This window comes from Oncorhynchus mykiss, chromosome 30 (assembly GCF_057628025.1).
Source record: "Oncorhynchus mykiss isolate SJ-2025 chromosome 30, ASM5762802v1, whole genome shotgun sequence".
NCBI classification, from domain to species: domain Eukaryota; kingdom Metazoa; phylum Chordata; class Actinopteri; order Salmoniformes; family Salmonidae; genus Oncorhynchus; species Oncorhynchus mykiss.
The window spans coordinates 32,870,001-32,883,735 of record NC_143051.1 but is presented as its reverse complement, the minus strand read 5'-3'; the positions used below and the strand labels follow the sequence as shown (position 1 = coordinate 32,883,735).

Genomic DNA, 13,735 nt, shown 5'->3' with positions numbered 1-13,735 from the left:
ATAACCAACTAATCATCAAGCTTTGATTATTTGAATCAGCTATCTGCATTGACCCTTTGTGCACTAACTTTTAGTCAACTGTCACTTTATTCATAGTTGTACATTCATTGTCAACTTTTACATAACTACCTCAATTACTTCGTACTCCTGCATATCGACTCCGTACTGGTACACCCTGTATATAGCCACGTTATCATTACTCATTGTGTATCTATTATTGCTTGTATTATAACTGTTCTATTATTTATCTTATTTTCTCTCGCTCTGCATTGTTGGGAAGGGCCCGTAAATAAGCGTTTCACTGTTAGTCTACACCTAGCATTTGATGAATACAATGATATTTTGATTTGATACTTAATTAAAGTGATTAAACAATTTAATTTATTTCAGGGAGGCTAGGGAGCTGTTGTAGCTAGATTTTCATTCATTTTCATACATCACCTGAGCAAAGAAAATGTTCCTTATTCTTTGACAGTTGACTGTTTTTATCACCAGTCCATTTGATAGGAATGCCTAATTACATGTCTAGTATTTGATATTTTTAATGTCTCTCAAAATTCTGATGCGTGAGTGGGCGGAATCACCTTTAAACATCTGATTTCTGACCACCCACAACTGTTTACGCTTAGTAAATAGTAATACTATTACTGGACAGGTCGATTGAAAAATCTATCTAACAAATCGTTGCTCTGATTGGATCCTGCATTGAAAATGGGACGGGCTTTTGCCGGAAATGTCGTTTCCGTGTCTGGATGTAATCATATGCGAGATGGTGCTGTGGACCGAATGGATATTATGAAATAAAATAAATACAACATCTAATGTTTCGATGGACCCAATCGCAAATTGAGCATCATTCGCTGTAAAATCGTTTTCGCGGATTTATCTTTTTTGTTTGATGTAATTTATCAGTGATTACACCCCCCCCAACAAACGCATTTGGCTGTGTGGCTATGACTACGGATTTACTATCTGATTTGGATAGTCGTTTCTTCGCTGATAACCTTCTGACAAGCGAAGATTGGGGTAAGGTACATAAATGGTAACGTTACTGTAATGTATGTTTACCACCTGGGCAGCATGGATGCGTTAGCTAGCTACGTATCTAAAATGATCTGCTACTGTGGCTAGCTAACGCGACTTTCAGCTGATCACGAACGCGTGAAATTGATTATGCATATTCCCTTTACTCACCCTACCCTTAACAGGTTGACAAAGGGAACAAATTCCAAATATGAAAGTTGGTGGTAGAATGATACGCAGTTGGGGGGTGATTTGGTTTCTTTCGTGGCTGTGTCAACGACTAGCTAACGTTATACTTGTACACTGGACAGCCAGCCGGACATGTGAATGCACAGATGAGATGGGGCTTTAGCTAGTTTAGTATTAGTGCGAGAAAAACTTGCGCTCTGCAAGCTTTCGTTTTCCATAAGATACAGTCTATCTGAAAATACCATCAGGCCTAAATACCTGAATTACAACTGTATGCAATATGTGAAACAACCATAGGGCTTAGCCTATCCAAAGACTGAAAACATAGCTAGCTTTATGGGACATCTGGTGGTCTGGAATATCTGAGCATCTGTCTTTTTCTTAAATCAGTAGCATTTGCATCTTTCTGGTTTTCATTGTAGGGCACTGTATTTTAGATAACTTCCCCTTGTACTGACTCCCTGGTCATTGCTTTTGTATGCTCAAGTTTGTATGCTCAAGACTTTGGTTGTCTCATGCAATCAGTCAACTGTGAGCACTTTAACTTCCTGTGATTGCTGAACCTGATTGAACTTTTACATTTACTCTTTATGATAAACAGAATTTAAACAGGCCTGTAGTATGAATCAAAACCAGTTCTGGAAAACGTTTTATAGTTGTAAAGGATAGCCTACTTAGTATTCTTTCAGCGTTCTTTCAAGACGACAAACACCCCACGATAATGTAGGCTTGAACTACAATTTGATTTCATAAATTGGCCCTCTAGTTAATGGGGTTTACTATTATCATGAGTAGCTAAGACTTTTGCTATCCCTTTGCTAATTGAAATTCAACAGTAATGGGGAACAATTCTCAGCACAGAGTAGGTGGGTATCTGATCCCTCTGCTATTAAAGCTGGGTCACCTCAGGGCTGAAATCCTCATTTATTTTAAGCCAGCTTCCCCTCCACTGCTTAGATTTCCCCCTCTTTGTAAAGCCAGAAGACCCAAACTGGACTCCTGTGACTGAAACCTGTTTTTCCTTTAAAATGGGTGTATAAAAGCATCAAACCTGGAGCTTATTTTAGGTGTTGTGTTTATGATCACAACCACCATTTACTAGTAGATCCCTCTTCTTGTTTTAGCTCAAAGGTCAGAGTCATGTGTTTCAAGCCCGTGTCAAACCAAATAAGGCACTGGGAACCGTGGCGGACGAGAGGTCGCTGTGGGACAGTGTGAAGGCTTTACGAACGCTATAGCAACTGACACTCAAGCAAACTAGACTTGAGCGTGTCGGTAAATGATTATGTTCCTACAGTACTAACTAATTGGTCTGTCGGTCTGTCCCAGATGCCTGTCTGTACCAGTGCGAGAGCATGGAGGAGGGAGAGGATGGGGAGTACACGAGACGGCCGAAATATGAAACATCGGTAAGGACAAAGAGAGTTTCTGCTCACAGACCCTGACTCTATTTTCTGGCCACTGTACTGCACATGTTGTATCACCACATTGAAGTTAATCCAAACCTATGACCGACGCTAATCGCTCTTTCAATGATTTAGACCTCATTCCCTGTGTACTCAACATGGGGCCGATTCCAATCTACATCCCTACAATCAACCATTGGAAATGTCTTGTTTGTTAGTAATATGAGGTAACCACCACTGTTACCTCCATATCTGCTTTAACAATATGGTCCACATATGAGATCCAACAACACAGGTAATTCAGAGGTTCAAATCTCCCACGGACTTGATTTGTGATTAAGTCTGTTACACAAGTGTATCTCAAATTAAGATTTGGACCACATAAGACTAAGCCTATCTGATGCAAGCATCTCAGTCCATTCAGGGTTGCCAGGCCGTCATTGTAAGAATTTGTTCTTAATTGACCTGCCTGGTAAAATAAAGTTTAAATAAAATAGTGTGCAATAGTGCGACAATCTGCTCATTCTTGCTCTATGAGAGCAGTATCAGTATATATCAGCCAGGCAGCGTTAAACACTAACTAGCAGTGGTGATAGTTCAGTGTGTGATGCCAACGTTAAATAAGGTAACTTGAGTGAACCTGAGATGGGCCGGTCCATAATGGGGCTGATTGTCTGTTGGGGAAACCGATTGCGTGCCCCCTGTCGACCTACTGACTAATCCAGACAATGGCCTAATTCTGTGCTTCGCTTCCTCGCAGTTTGACAACGATCTCGTGCTGACTCTTGATCCCGACAATCCCACGTCGCCGTGGAGACACCTGGATGACAACCTTCTCACAGGTGCAGAGATGAATAAAACATGTCAGTAAGCATAAAAATAGGTTTTCCTTTTCAAAGTATTAGTTGTGGTAGTATACATGTTATTACTGTTATAGAAGGCCCACAAAGCAAAATAATAAGATGAATGATATGGGCCTGAGGATTTCTCCATGTTATTTTAAAGATCAAACATGTACTAGGCTAAAGCAGGAGTTATGTACAGTAGACATTTGGGCCGTTTGACCTCAAACTATAAGTGGAAATGTAATTATGTGAACATCAATACTTCTCTAATGCACTACCACTTCAATTTATCAATAAGGTGTCATTGTAGCTCAGCGTCAGTTGTAGTGTACTTGCATAACCTTGCTCCCTCCCTCCCCGCTGTCTCTCTGCCTTCCTCTCACTCTTAAGGGGACAGTCCCATATTGAAAGATAAAATGACGATAACGCAGCCTTTGCCAGTGGACATGTGTAAGTTCCTCTTTGGCTATTGCTTACGTGTGTGTGTCTTTTTATCCTTGAATGTGAAATATTCACTGTGTCTTTTTGAATAATTTGTGTGTGCTGTTCCAGTGTTCCGGGTGAAGGCGGAGCCTCCCTCCCCTGCCTCCTCGCTGGCCTCAGACTGCTCCCTGACGTCACTCCCAGACTCACAGGTCAGTCCAGACAGAGATCAACTTCCACATCACACTACTAAAGGCCCCTTATGCAACATTGATGCATGACTGTGTCTCAGAGTCTCTGAACTAGTTAGCCTAGTCAGAATATGTCAAAGCTAACCAATGTGCAACAAAGGTGTGAAGCCTTTAAAAAAAAATGTTTTAATGTCTTCCACATCTCTGTCTTTCTACCATTCAGATCACAGTGAAAGGGGAGAACCCGCCCACACCTCCTTATATGTTTGGAGATGTGCTGTCGCCACCACTTGGCACATGTGAAGTCACGGTGGCCTCCGCGCCACAGGCCCAGCCACAGTCCCATTTGCTCCCACAGCCACAGCAACACCAGACAGCAGTCAACAATGGCATCGACGCACTTGCCACAGGTGTGTGTTGCTACAGTGATGTCAGCTATACTGTAGGTGTACGTGCTGCACAGGAAAGACTTCAGCCACAAGAGAGCAGACTTCGTATTTCATGTACTTTTGATGCAAATGTACTTAGACATTTATAGTGCGTGGGAGGGGTTTTAACTCTCACACGTTCATGCTCTCTGTCACATTGTTTTCTCTACACACCCTCCCTCCAGTCCACCCCACTGCAGCAACCATCAAAGCCAGTACCATCCTGAGCAGTAAGCCTCCCATCCAGCCCAGGCCTGTGTGTTTATCGGCTCTCCCCGTCCCCCAGTCTCCCAGTCCAGCCAAGGCCCTCATACTGCACAGCCTGCCTAGCATGGACCAGAGCAGGCCTGGTGAGTCCTGGGACCAGACTGACCATTTTTCACACATTATCTTTTTCCAGGCTTACTCAAATCGACACAATGCCTGTCAATGTATATTCCTGCAACGGTTGTTGATTAGAAATCTATTTATAGGGGCCTCTCGAGTGCGCAGCGGTCTGAGAGGTGTCACTAAAGACCCGGGTTCGATCCCGGGCTGTATCACAACCAGCCGTGTTCGGGAGTCCCATAGGGCGGCGCACAATTGGCCCAGCGTTGTCCGGGTTAGGGGAATGTTTGGCCGGGGGTTGTTTATTTCACTCATCGTGCTCTAGCGACTCCTTGTGGCGGGCTGGGCGCCTGCAGGGTGACCTCGGTCGTCAGGTGAACAGTGTTTGCTTCCAGGTTAAGCGGGTTGGTGTTAAGAAGCGCAGTTTGGCGGGTCATGTTTCGGAGGACGCATGACTCGACCTTCGCCTCCCGAGTCCGTTGGGGAGGAAAAGGGGGTAAAAAGAAGAGAGAGAAACTATTTATATATCAGTCTTTTTTTTTTTTTTACTACCCGGATTCTGGATTTTAGTGTGTCTGTCTGGTAAGATAATTTATTATGTAATGGCATGGTTATGTAATAGCTAAGTGATGTCCCATTCCTTTCCTCCCGTAGTGGTGCTTTCCCAGTCTGTCTGTCTGGGGTCCACTCCAGCCATCGTCAAAATGGAGCCTGTCTCTCCCATCATGCCTCACGGCCATAGCCCCACAGCCCCATTCCCCAGCAAACCCGTAGTCCCAGCGTCCTCTCTGCCAGGGAGCAATGGCATTGATGTGAGTGTCTGTCAGTCACATGTCAGTCAGTCAGTGAGTAGGATTGAGTCTCTTTCACTCTCAGTCTTCACTGTCGAATCATACGCTGTGCAATCAGCTGCTGTGTTCTCCCCTCCGGCCGTGTCACAGATGAAGGTGATGAAGAGGCAGCAGAGGATGATCAAGAACCGGGAGTCGGCGTGCCAGTCACGCAAGAAGAAGAAAGAGTACCTGCAGAACCTGGAGGGCCAGCTGATGGAGGCGCAGCAGGAGAACGAGCGCCTTCGCAGGGAGAACCAGGCCCTGAGGGAGAGGCTTGTCGGGAAAGAGGTACGGGGTGGGAGGGTGGAGTGGGAGGGAAGATATGCAGGGCTCTACAGTGCGAGCATTACATTTCCAAATAAAAAAAATTGTCAGAAGTCAAGTATGAGCACGTGCTAGTTGCAATTTATTGTAGAAAAATGCTACAGTAGCTGTTTTCAGAGTGTTTCTGCTGTTTTGTTTCAAAGCTGCTAATCAAACAAAGAAATACAAATCCTATATCCCACCTCACGCAGCAACAACTGCCTGGCAGGAGAGCTGTGCGCTCTGAATGAAGTGCTGATTCATTTGTGGAGGCGCTGTGTATAGAAGTTGGTCTAAATTTCTCTAAAATCTACAAACGGAGACTTTGTCTTTGTGTTTCTTGGCTATTTACATTTTGTTCACAAGCTAGGTTGTTTTTCAACATTAGTTTGAGTCTGCTGCTTCAACTGATAGTGAAGAGATGCCCTGTCCAGATCCCAAATCTCACACACAGACTTACGTGACACGACTCAAGTGGCCCCATAGGCGCATCTGAAAATGGTATCTTCTGATATTTTGAATACATTTAAATGAAATGGAGCAATACACCACATTACTTTTTACTAATACATTGTTTTAGAAACATTACAAATCATGGTCATCTATTCTGTTTTTATTTGACAATTTTTTTTGCTGTAATTATGGAGGGAAAATATTTAGCCCGGTAAAAAAAAATCTGAGTGGCTGTTTGATTTTTTTCTTCCCCATCTACCTGCCACAGTGGCTGGTGGACCAAAAAGTTCATTTTAGGCCTTTAACCAAACATATTGTATTTCCAGCTGTTTGAAGCTGGTGTACAATCGTGGCCAAAAGTTTTGAGAATGACACAAATATGAATTTCCACAAAGTTTGCTGCTTCAGTGTCTTTAGATATTTTTGTCAGATGTTACTATGGATTACTGAATCATAATTATAAGCATTTCATAAGTGTCAAAGGCTTTTATTGACAATTACATGAAGTTGATGCAAAGAGTCAATATTTGCAGTGTTGACCCTTCTTTTTCAAGACCTCTGCAATCCGCCCTGGCATGCTGTCAATTCACTTCTGGGCTACGTCCTGACTGTTGGCAGCCCATTCTTGCATAATCAATGCTTGGAATTTGTCAGAATTTGTGGGTGTTTGTTTGTCCATCTGCCTCTTGAGGATTGACCACAAGTTCTCAATGGGATTAAGGTCTGGGGAGTTTCCTGGCCATGGACCCAAAATATCAATGTCAATATCACTAAGTTATCACTTTTGCCTAATGTCAAGGTGCTCCATCATGCTGGAAAAGGCATTGCTCATCACCAAACTGTTCCTGGATGGTTGGGAGAAGTTGCTCTCGGAGGATGTGTTGGTACCATTCTTTATTCATGGCTGTGTTCTTAGGCAAAATTGTGAGTGAGCCCACTCCCTTGGCTGAGAAGCAACCCCACACATGAATGATCTCAGGATGCTTTACTGTTGGCATGACACAGGACTGATGGTAGCACTCATCTTGTCTTCTCTGGACAAGCTTTTTTCCGGATGCCCCAATCAATCGGAAAGGGGATTCATCAGAGAAAATGACTTTACCCCAGTCCTCAGCAGTCCAACCCCTGTACCTTTTGAAGAATATCCGTCTGTCCCTGATGTTTTTCCTGGAGAGAAGTGGCTTCTTTGCTACCCTTCTTGACACCAGGCCATCCTCCAAAAGTCTTCACCTCATTGTGCATGCAGATGCACTCACACCTGCCTGCTGCCAATCCTGAGCAAGCTCTGTACTGGTGAGACGGTCCTGGCGCTTGCTGGACTTTCTTGGGCGCCCTGAAGCCTTCTACACAGCATTTGAACTGCTCTCCTTGAAGTTCTTGATGATCCGATAATGGTTGATTTAGGTGCAATCTTACTGGCAGCCATATCCTTGCCTGTGAAGCTCTTTTTGTGCAAAGCAATGATGACGGTACATGTTTCCTTGCAGGTATACATGGTTGACAGAGGAAGAACAATGATTCCAAGCACCACCCTCCTTTTGAAGCTTCCAGTCTGTTATTCGAACTCAATCAGCATGACAGAGTGATCTCCAGCCCTGTCCTCGTCAACACTCACACCTATGTGAGAGAATCACTGACATCATGTCAGCTGGTCCTTTTGTGGCAGGACTGAAATGCAGTGGAAACATTTTGGGGGGATTCCGTTCATTTGCATGGCAAAGAGAGACTTTGCAATTAATTGTAATTCATCTGATCACTCATAACATTCTGGAGTATATGCAAATTCCCATCATACAAACTGAGGCAAAAGACTTTGTGAAAATTAATATTTCTTAGACTTGCTTTCTATATGAATGACAGATCTATAACTCACATTTCTATGTGAATTTGGTCGGGGTCGACCGAAAAGTGACAATCGCGGCTTTAAGCAAATGTGTTAGGCGATTACATTACTGAGCCAGAGATGGATTTCCCTAATGGACTGCATTGCTTTCAATTCATCTTTCTAAATGAAAGTTTTAAGAATGTGGTTAAGATTTGTCTGTTTAAGCAATGACTGTATACATTCAAATATGTGATTGAGGATACGTGTTTGTACTTGCTTGTGTACACTGTGCTTTAACTCTCCTCTCTCTATGTTCCAGGGCAGTGAGTCTGGTAACAATAAGAGGGCCGTCTGCGTCATGGCAGTGCTACTGTTCATGACTTTCAGTTTCGGCCCTGTCAGGTAAAAGTCACTGTTCATAGTCACTGCCATTCAATTAAGTGTTAACAATTGCAAATTGGCCAAAACAAATCCTTTGTTTTAAAGAGTCATGTGCGTAACTCCATGATTTAATGTTTGATTTTGACAGAATGTTTTCCTCCAGTATCACAGACAGGAAGCTGGAGACGGGACTACACGAAGAGGTGGTGCCTCACGCAGGAAGACGTCTCCTGGAGTTTGAGACGGCTCAGGAACACAGCAGAGTGGAGGAAAGGATGGATCCTGAGGAGGAGGAGGCAGGAGAGGATGGGTGGAAGGGAGGAGAAGTGGAGAGGGAATCCACCGATTCATACCAGTTTAGGTGGGTAATGAAGTCCAATTCATAGTTCCTTCTGTATATCCATGATGGTGAGCCTGTTCATTATGACCTTTTCACAGCCATCTGCGACTGCTGCCCATGTGGGTCGTACAGCCAATCATGCATCTACCAAAGGTTTTAATTGATGAGGCTTTGCAAACATGGCCAAGTAGAACGCCCATTGAGAACAAGACAGTGTTTTGAGCTGAGCAGAAGATTTTCATGCAGTCTAATAATCTAGAATGCAGTCATACTGGTCTGATCTTGGAAGTAAGTAACAGGCTGTCATAAAATGAACGATGTCCACATACTACTTGCCTGTTAAGTGTTTACTTCATGTTTACGGCCCTTTAAGCACTTGTGCCCTTGAACGCACTAGTTTTCCATAGAATAGTAGTGATATGCTGATTTAGGCTTTCAGAAGGATGTTGAATCTGTTCGAAGTTGCTGTTTCAATCTGCATGACGTGTTTGTCTGTTTTCAGGAACCTGAGTGACGTGTTCAGTGACGTGAAGGACCTGGTCCTGCAGGACATCGACCGCTATTTCACCTCCAATGACTGCAGGCAGTTCAACCGCTCCGAGTCCCTCAGGTCAGTGGTGCTGCTATGGTCGCAACTCGGGAGTCTCTTTTTTTCTCTCTCTTTCTCTCCCACCCACCACATTTATGCAAATATGATATTGCTACTATTTACAGTGCACCTGTGTTCTCGTATATCTGTGTTGAAAGGGGGGCGGGGTATAATATCCTCATAGATCCCACTGTATGTGTTGTTAGTACATTATCTGTGCACTCATCTTGACTGTAGCTGACTGTTTCACGTCCTCTTTCAGGCTGGCGGATGAGCTGAGAGGATGGGTTCACAGGCACCAGATCGACAGGAAGAAGTCTGGAGGGAAGCCAAAGATGGTGAAAAAAGCTAAAATAGCGCAGGTGGGGTTTCATTTACTTTCTTAGTATTTCTGCATCAGATCATATTTTCTTAGTTTTTCAAGTTCACATGCGCAGGTGAGAACTCATGATACCCTCTGGTGTGTTGAACGACCTAGCTGTTCGAGTCGGTGTTCATTGGTATTGTTTGGGTGCACACATTCATCATCGTTGTTTCCCTTCCCTTTTCTACAGAAAGCACAGCTAAGGAAGACAAACTTCTCCAGATATCTTCCCATACAGACCCATCGTTCCATCGAGAGGTAACCGTTGTAGGTCACATTTCCCAGTAGTCAACAATGGGTGTTCATGCTTCAATTTCTAAGTGATTCGTTGACTTTTGCATGTTCACTTGTACCATACTAAACCATGTGTGGCATTTGCATCAACTGAGGAAAAACACTGCTGGAATGAGTCCGACCATTTAAATTATTATTATTTTTAAATGAATGCTATTTGTCTTGGCCTAACTTCCCTTCTGTCTCTCACAGTCAGATACAAGTGTTCCCTGCCGGTCCCGAGATCAGCTACAGTGACTTCATGGACGCCATCGACCGGCGTGAGGATACCTTCTACGTGGTCTCCTTCAGACGGGTAAGACGGAACAGCGACGCCAAACCTCTAGGGAAGTGAAACCGAGTGTGAATAAAAACGGACGGTGGGTGTCATTTGAAAAATGCAAAACAAACATGTCCTGACATTTCTGAACATACTTTCTGTTTGTAGGATCACCTGCTGTTGCCTGCCATCAGCCACAACAAGACCACACGGCCCAAAATGTCCCTGGTGATGCCGGCTATGTCTGTCAACGGTGACTTTGTTTTTCTTGATATCTAGTTGGAACTATCAGCGGTTTAGAATTATGCATAATTATAGCCCCAATGCACTGCCCCAAACACATTTTTTGTTATTTAGTTAGACAAATAAAGGCTATCTATTGTACACTCTCCTCTCCCCATATCCCTGTCAGTGTCTCTCTTTTTTTACATTGCACTCTTTCTTTCTCTCGCCCTCCCACAGAGAGTTTATATAACAAATCCCATGAGATGATGATGCAGGTGGATTGTGAGGTCATGGACACCCGGATCATCCCCATCAAAGCCTCCGATGTTCCCCCGTCCCTCCGCGACCCCCCTTCGGCTCCCCCCGCCCACCATCACCACAGCAACCACACCTCCCTCCGAGGCCGCCACCATCCCCACACCGGCGGAGCGGAGACTCCACGGCAACCCTTACCCGTCAGAAGACGTGAGGCTGAGTATTACATCAGCCAGGGGGGCCAGGTTTGAGGTTATTGAAGGTGAACAATCGAGAGGGGGATTGGAGGAGAAAGGACAGGTAGCGGAAAACGGGACAGAGAGGGTAATGGGAGATCGAATAGGTGAAGTTAGATGGGGATGCGGACTTAATAAGGGAGATTTGAAAGGTTGTAGGAGGCAAATCTGTCATGGAATTACGGAGGCCATCTGTACTAATTGAAACGGATGTTTAACAGTGACCTTGTGGTGCCCCGATGTTGAAATGTTGTCTCAGCAACTCAAAGCAAATGTGTTTTATTATACTGAAGACTCAATATACTAATAGACCAATGAGTAATAGCCACTTTGCAAACCTGCTCTGTTTTTATATTGAAGAAGTCAAATAAAATTGAAGGGGAAAAATCTGAAAACAAAGCAAACCTAAAGGCTATGCCATCACCCACGTTATTTAACCTCATCCCACTTGACACCCTCTTTTATTTATATATATTTTTTACATTCTAGGATTCAAGTTTACCAATGGCTCCTAACTAAATCATTTCTTAATATATATACTTTTTTTTAAAAACCTGCCCAAAACATAGACCTGGCAGTACACTGCACTAAGACAGAGCACAGAACTAATCACTGAAATATATATGCAGCTAGTGGTAGAATGGACTGCTCATGGTTTCATTTGAGTTGTTGTTGTTGTAGAGGTTGTCTGTATATTTGTTTTTATCACTTTCCATTCAGAGGGCTCCTGCAGGTCAGATGCTAGTTGTCAGCTTAGATTTGGTTTTTGTTTGTTTATTTTATGTCAAATGTGTTTTGGATTTGTATGAGGATTATTTAACTTGAGTTTATTGGTTGTAAATATAAACGGTAGCTGTTGAGTTACTTTTTTTAAATTCATACCTATATTCTGTCCTCTAAACCTCTGCATCTTATGGGCACAAACCTGCTGTTCCAGAAATGAGCACAGTAATAATAAGTACATGGATGGACTAAATATATTTGCATTGAATGTAGACCACCACCTTGATCATACCGTGTGTTTCTATATACAGGTGATTTTCTCACTTGCACAAATCTTGCAGCTGATCCATTTGTGTCTCTGTGTAATTATGGAGAACAGCAACAGCTGTGATAGTGCAGAGAAAAAAAACTAGGATGTATTAACATCCGAATAAATTCTCAATGTCATCAGCAATTACTGACACGTTTATCCAGAATCATCCAGTCACGCTGAAATGATAGAATGTATTGTTTCTCATACACAGTATATGTGAAGTAATTCCAGTGAACTGTAAGCATCGTTTTCAGTTGTTTTTCTTTTGGTGGTTGTCCCCCCACACACACACACAAAAATGCAGTCTTAGTCTTTTGACCAAAAGTGATTTCTGAATTTACAATGAGATGTTAAGGCATTTTCTTTAGTTGCAAACTCTCGCTATGTTTTGTCTGTCTTTCTCTGCCTGAAGCACTGCACGCACTTCTTTGGCAAGTGTGTATTTTTGAGATAATAATGCCGTTCTCATGGGAATACCACCCATGTTGTAACTTTTTTTAAATATGAAAAGTAGAATTATTATTATTAAAATAAATGAATTTTAAAAAAAAAATGGATATGAAACTGTACAAGTTGTGTTAGGGGTGTTGAGGGGTCTCTTTGTAGTCATATTTCTATTTCAGACCTTACTTTAGCCAATGAAATACAGGAACACAATGCTACTACTAGTCATGTATGTGAGGTGTCGGACCAAAGACATTCCCTTTTTCATTTACATGTCAATTCACTGTCCCAAACACACACACATTACATGTACACACACAGCAAAACTTTAAGCATGAAAATCTATGGTTATAACGGAAGCAATGTTACAGAAGGGTATTAGGGCCAAGTGAAGAGTAAAAAATAATAAACAGCAACTGGTGGTGGTACTTGGATTATAATTTTTTGCATGATATGTAGAGAAGTACTATGTACAGTGGGGCAAAAAAAGTATTGTCAGCCACCAATTGTGCAAGTTCTCCCACTTTAAAAGATGAGAGAGGCCTGTAATATTCATCATAGGTACACTTCAACCATGACAGACAAAATTAGAAAAAAAATCCAGAAAATCACATTGTAGGATTTTTTATGAATTTATTTGCAAATTATGGTGGAAAATAAGTATTTGGTCAATAACAAAAGTTTATCTCAATACTTTGTTATAGACCCTTTGTTGGCAATGACAGAGGTCAAACGTTTTCTGTAAGTCTTCACAATGTTTTCACACACTGTTGCTGGTATTTTGGCCCATTCCTCCATGCAGATCTCCTCTACAGCAGTGATGTTTTGGGGCTGTTGCTGGCTCCCTCCAAAGATCTTCTATGGGGTTGAGATCTGGAGACTGGCTAGGCCACTCCAGGACCTTGAAATGCTTCTTACGAAGCCACTCCTTCGTTGCCCGGGCGGTGTGTTTGGGATCATTGTCATGCTGAAAGACCCAGCCACGTGTCATCTTCAATGCCCTTGCTGATGGAAGGAGGTTTTTACTCAAAATCTCACGATACATGGCCCCATTCATTCTTTCCTT

The 13,735-nt window shown here is 42.9% G+C and overlaps 1 protein-coding gene across 4 annotated transcripts; it reads left to right on the top strand.

Moving 5' to 3' along the window:
* Positions 1–709: 709 nt before the first annotated feature.
* On the top strand, positions 710–12,778 carry LOC110488334 (cyclic AMP-dependent transcription factor ATF-6 beta). Of its 4 annotated transcripts, none has more exons than XM_090228445.1 (17): positions 710–1,026; positions 2,542–2,621; positions 3,379–3,481; positions 3,854–3,913; positions 4,016–4,098; positions 4,301–4,487; positions 4,691–4,855; positions 5,487–5,644; positions 5,774–5,953; positions 8,566–8,648; positions 8,791–8,988; positions 9,470–9,577; positions 9,819–9,918; positions 10,111–10,178; positions 10,407–10,509; positions 10,642–10,726; positions 10,936–12,778. In XM_090228445.1, exons 1-17 carry the CDS (start codon positions 954–956, stop codon positions 11,202–11,204), a joined length of 2,103 nt encoding a protein of 700 aa, XP_090084571.1. In that variant the 5' UTR covers positions 710–953; the 3' UTR covers positions 11,205–12,778. The 4 variants fall into 4 exon arrangements, with proteins under 4 accessions (XP_090084571.1, XP_090084572.1, XP_090084574.1 ...); XM_090228446.1 differs by having other exon boundaries at positions 719–1,026; positions 3,379–3,460; XM_090228448.1 differs by having other exon boundaries at positions 727–1,031.
* Positions 12,779–13,735: the final 957 nt, after the last annotated feature.

Coding starts and splice junctions, on each gene's coding strand:
- LOC110488334 (XM_090228445.1), top strand. CDS start 954: ATGACTACGGATTTACTATCTGATTTGGATAGTCGTTTCTTCGCTGAT. Junction 9,578..9,818: donor AACCGCTCCGAGTCCCTCAG/GTCAGTGGTGCT, acceptor GTCCTCTTTCAG/GCTGGCGGATGAGCTGAGAG. Junction 9,919..10,110: donor AAAAAGCTAAAATAGCGCAG/GTGGGGTTTCAT, acceptor CCTTTTCTACAG/AAAGCACAGCTAAGGAAGAC.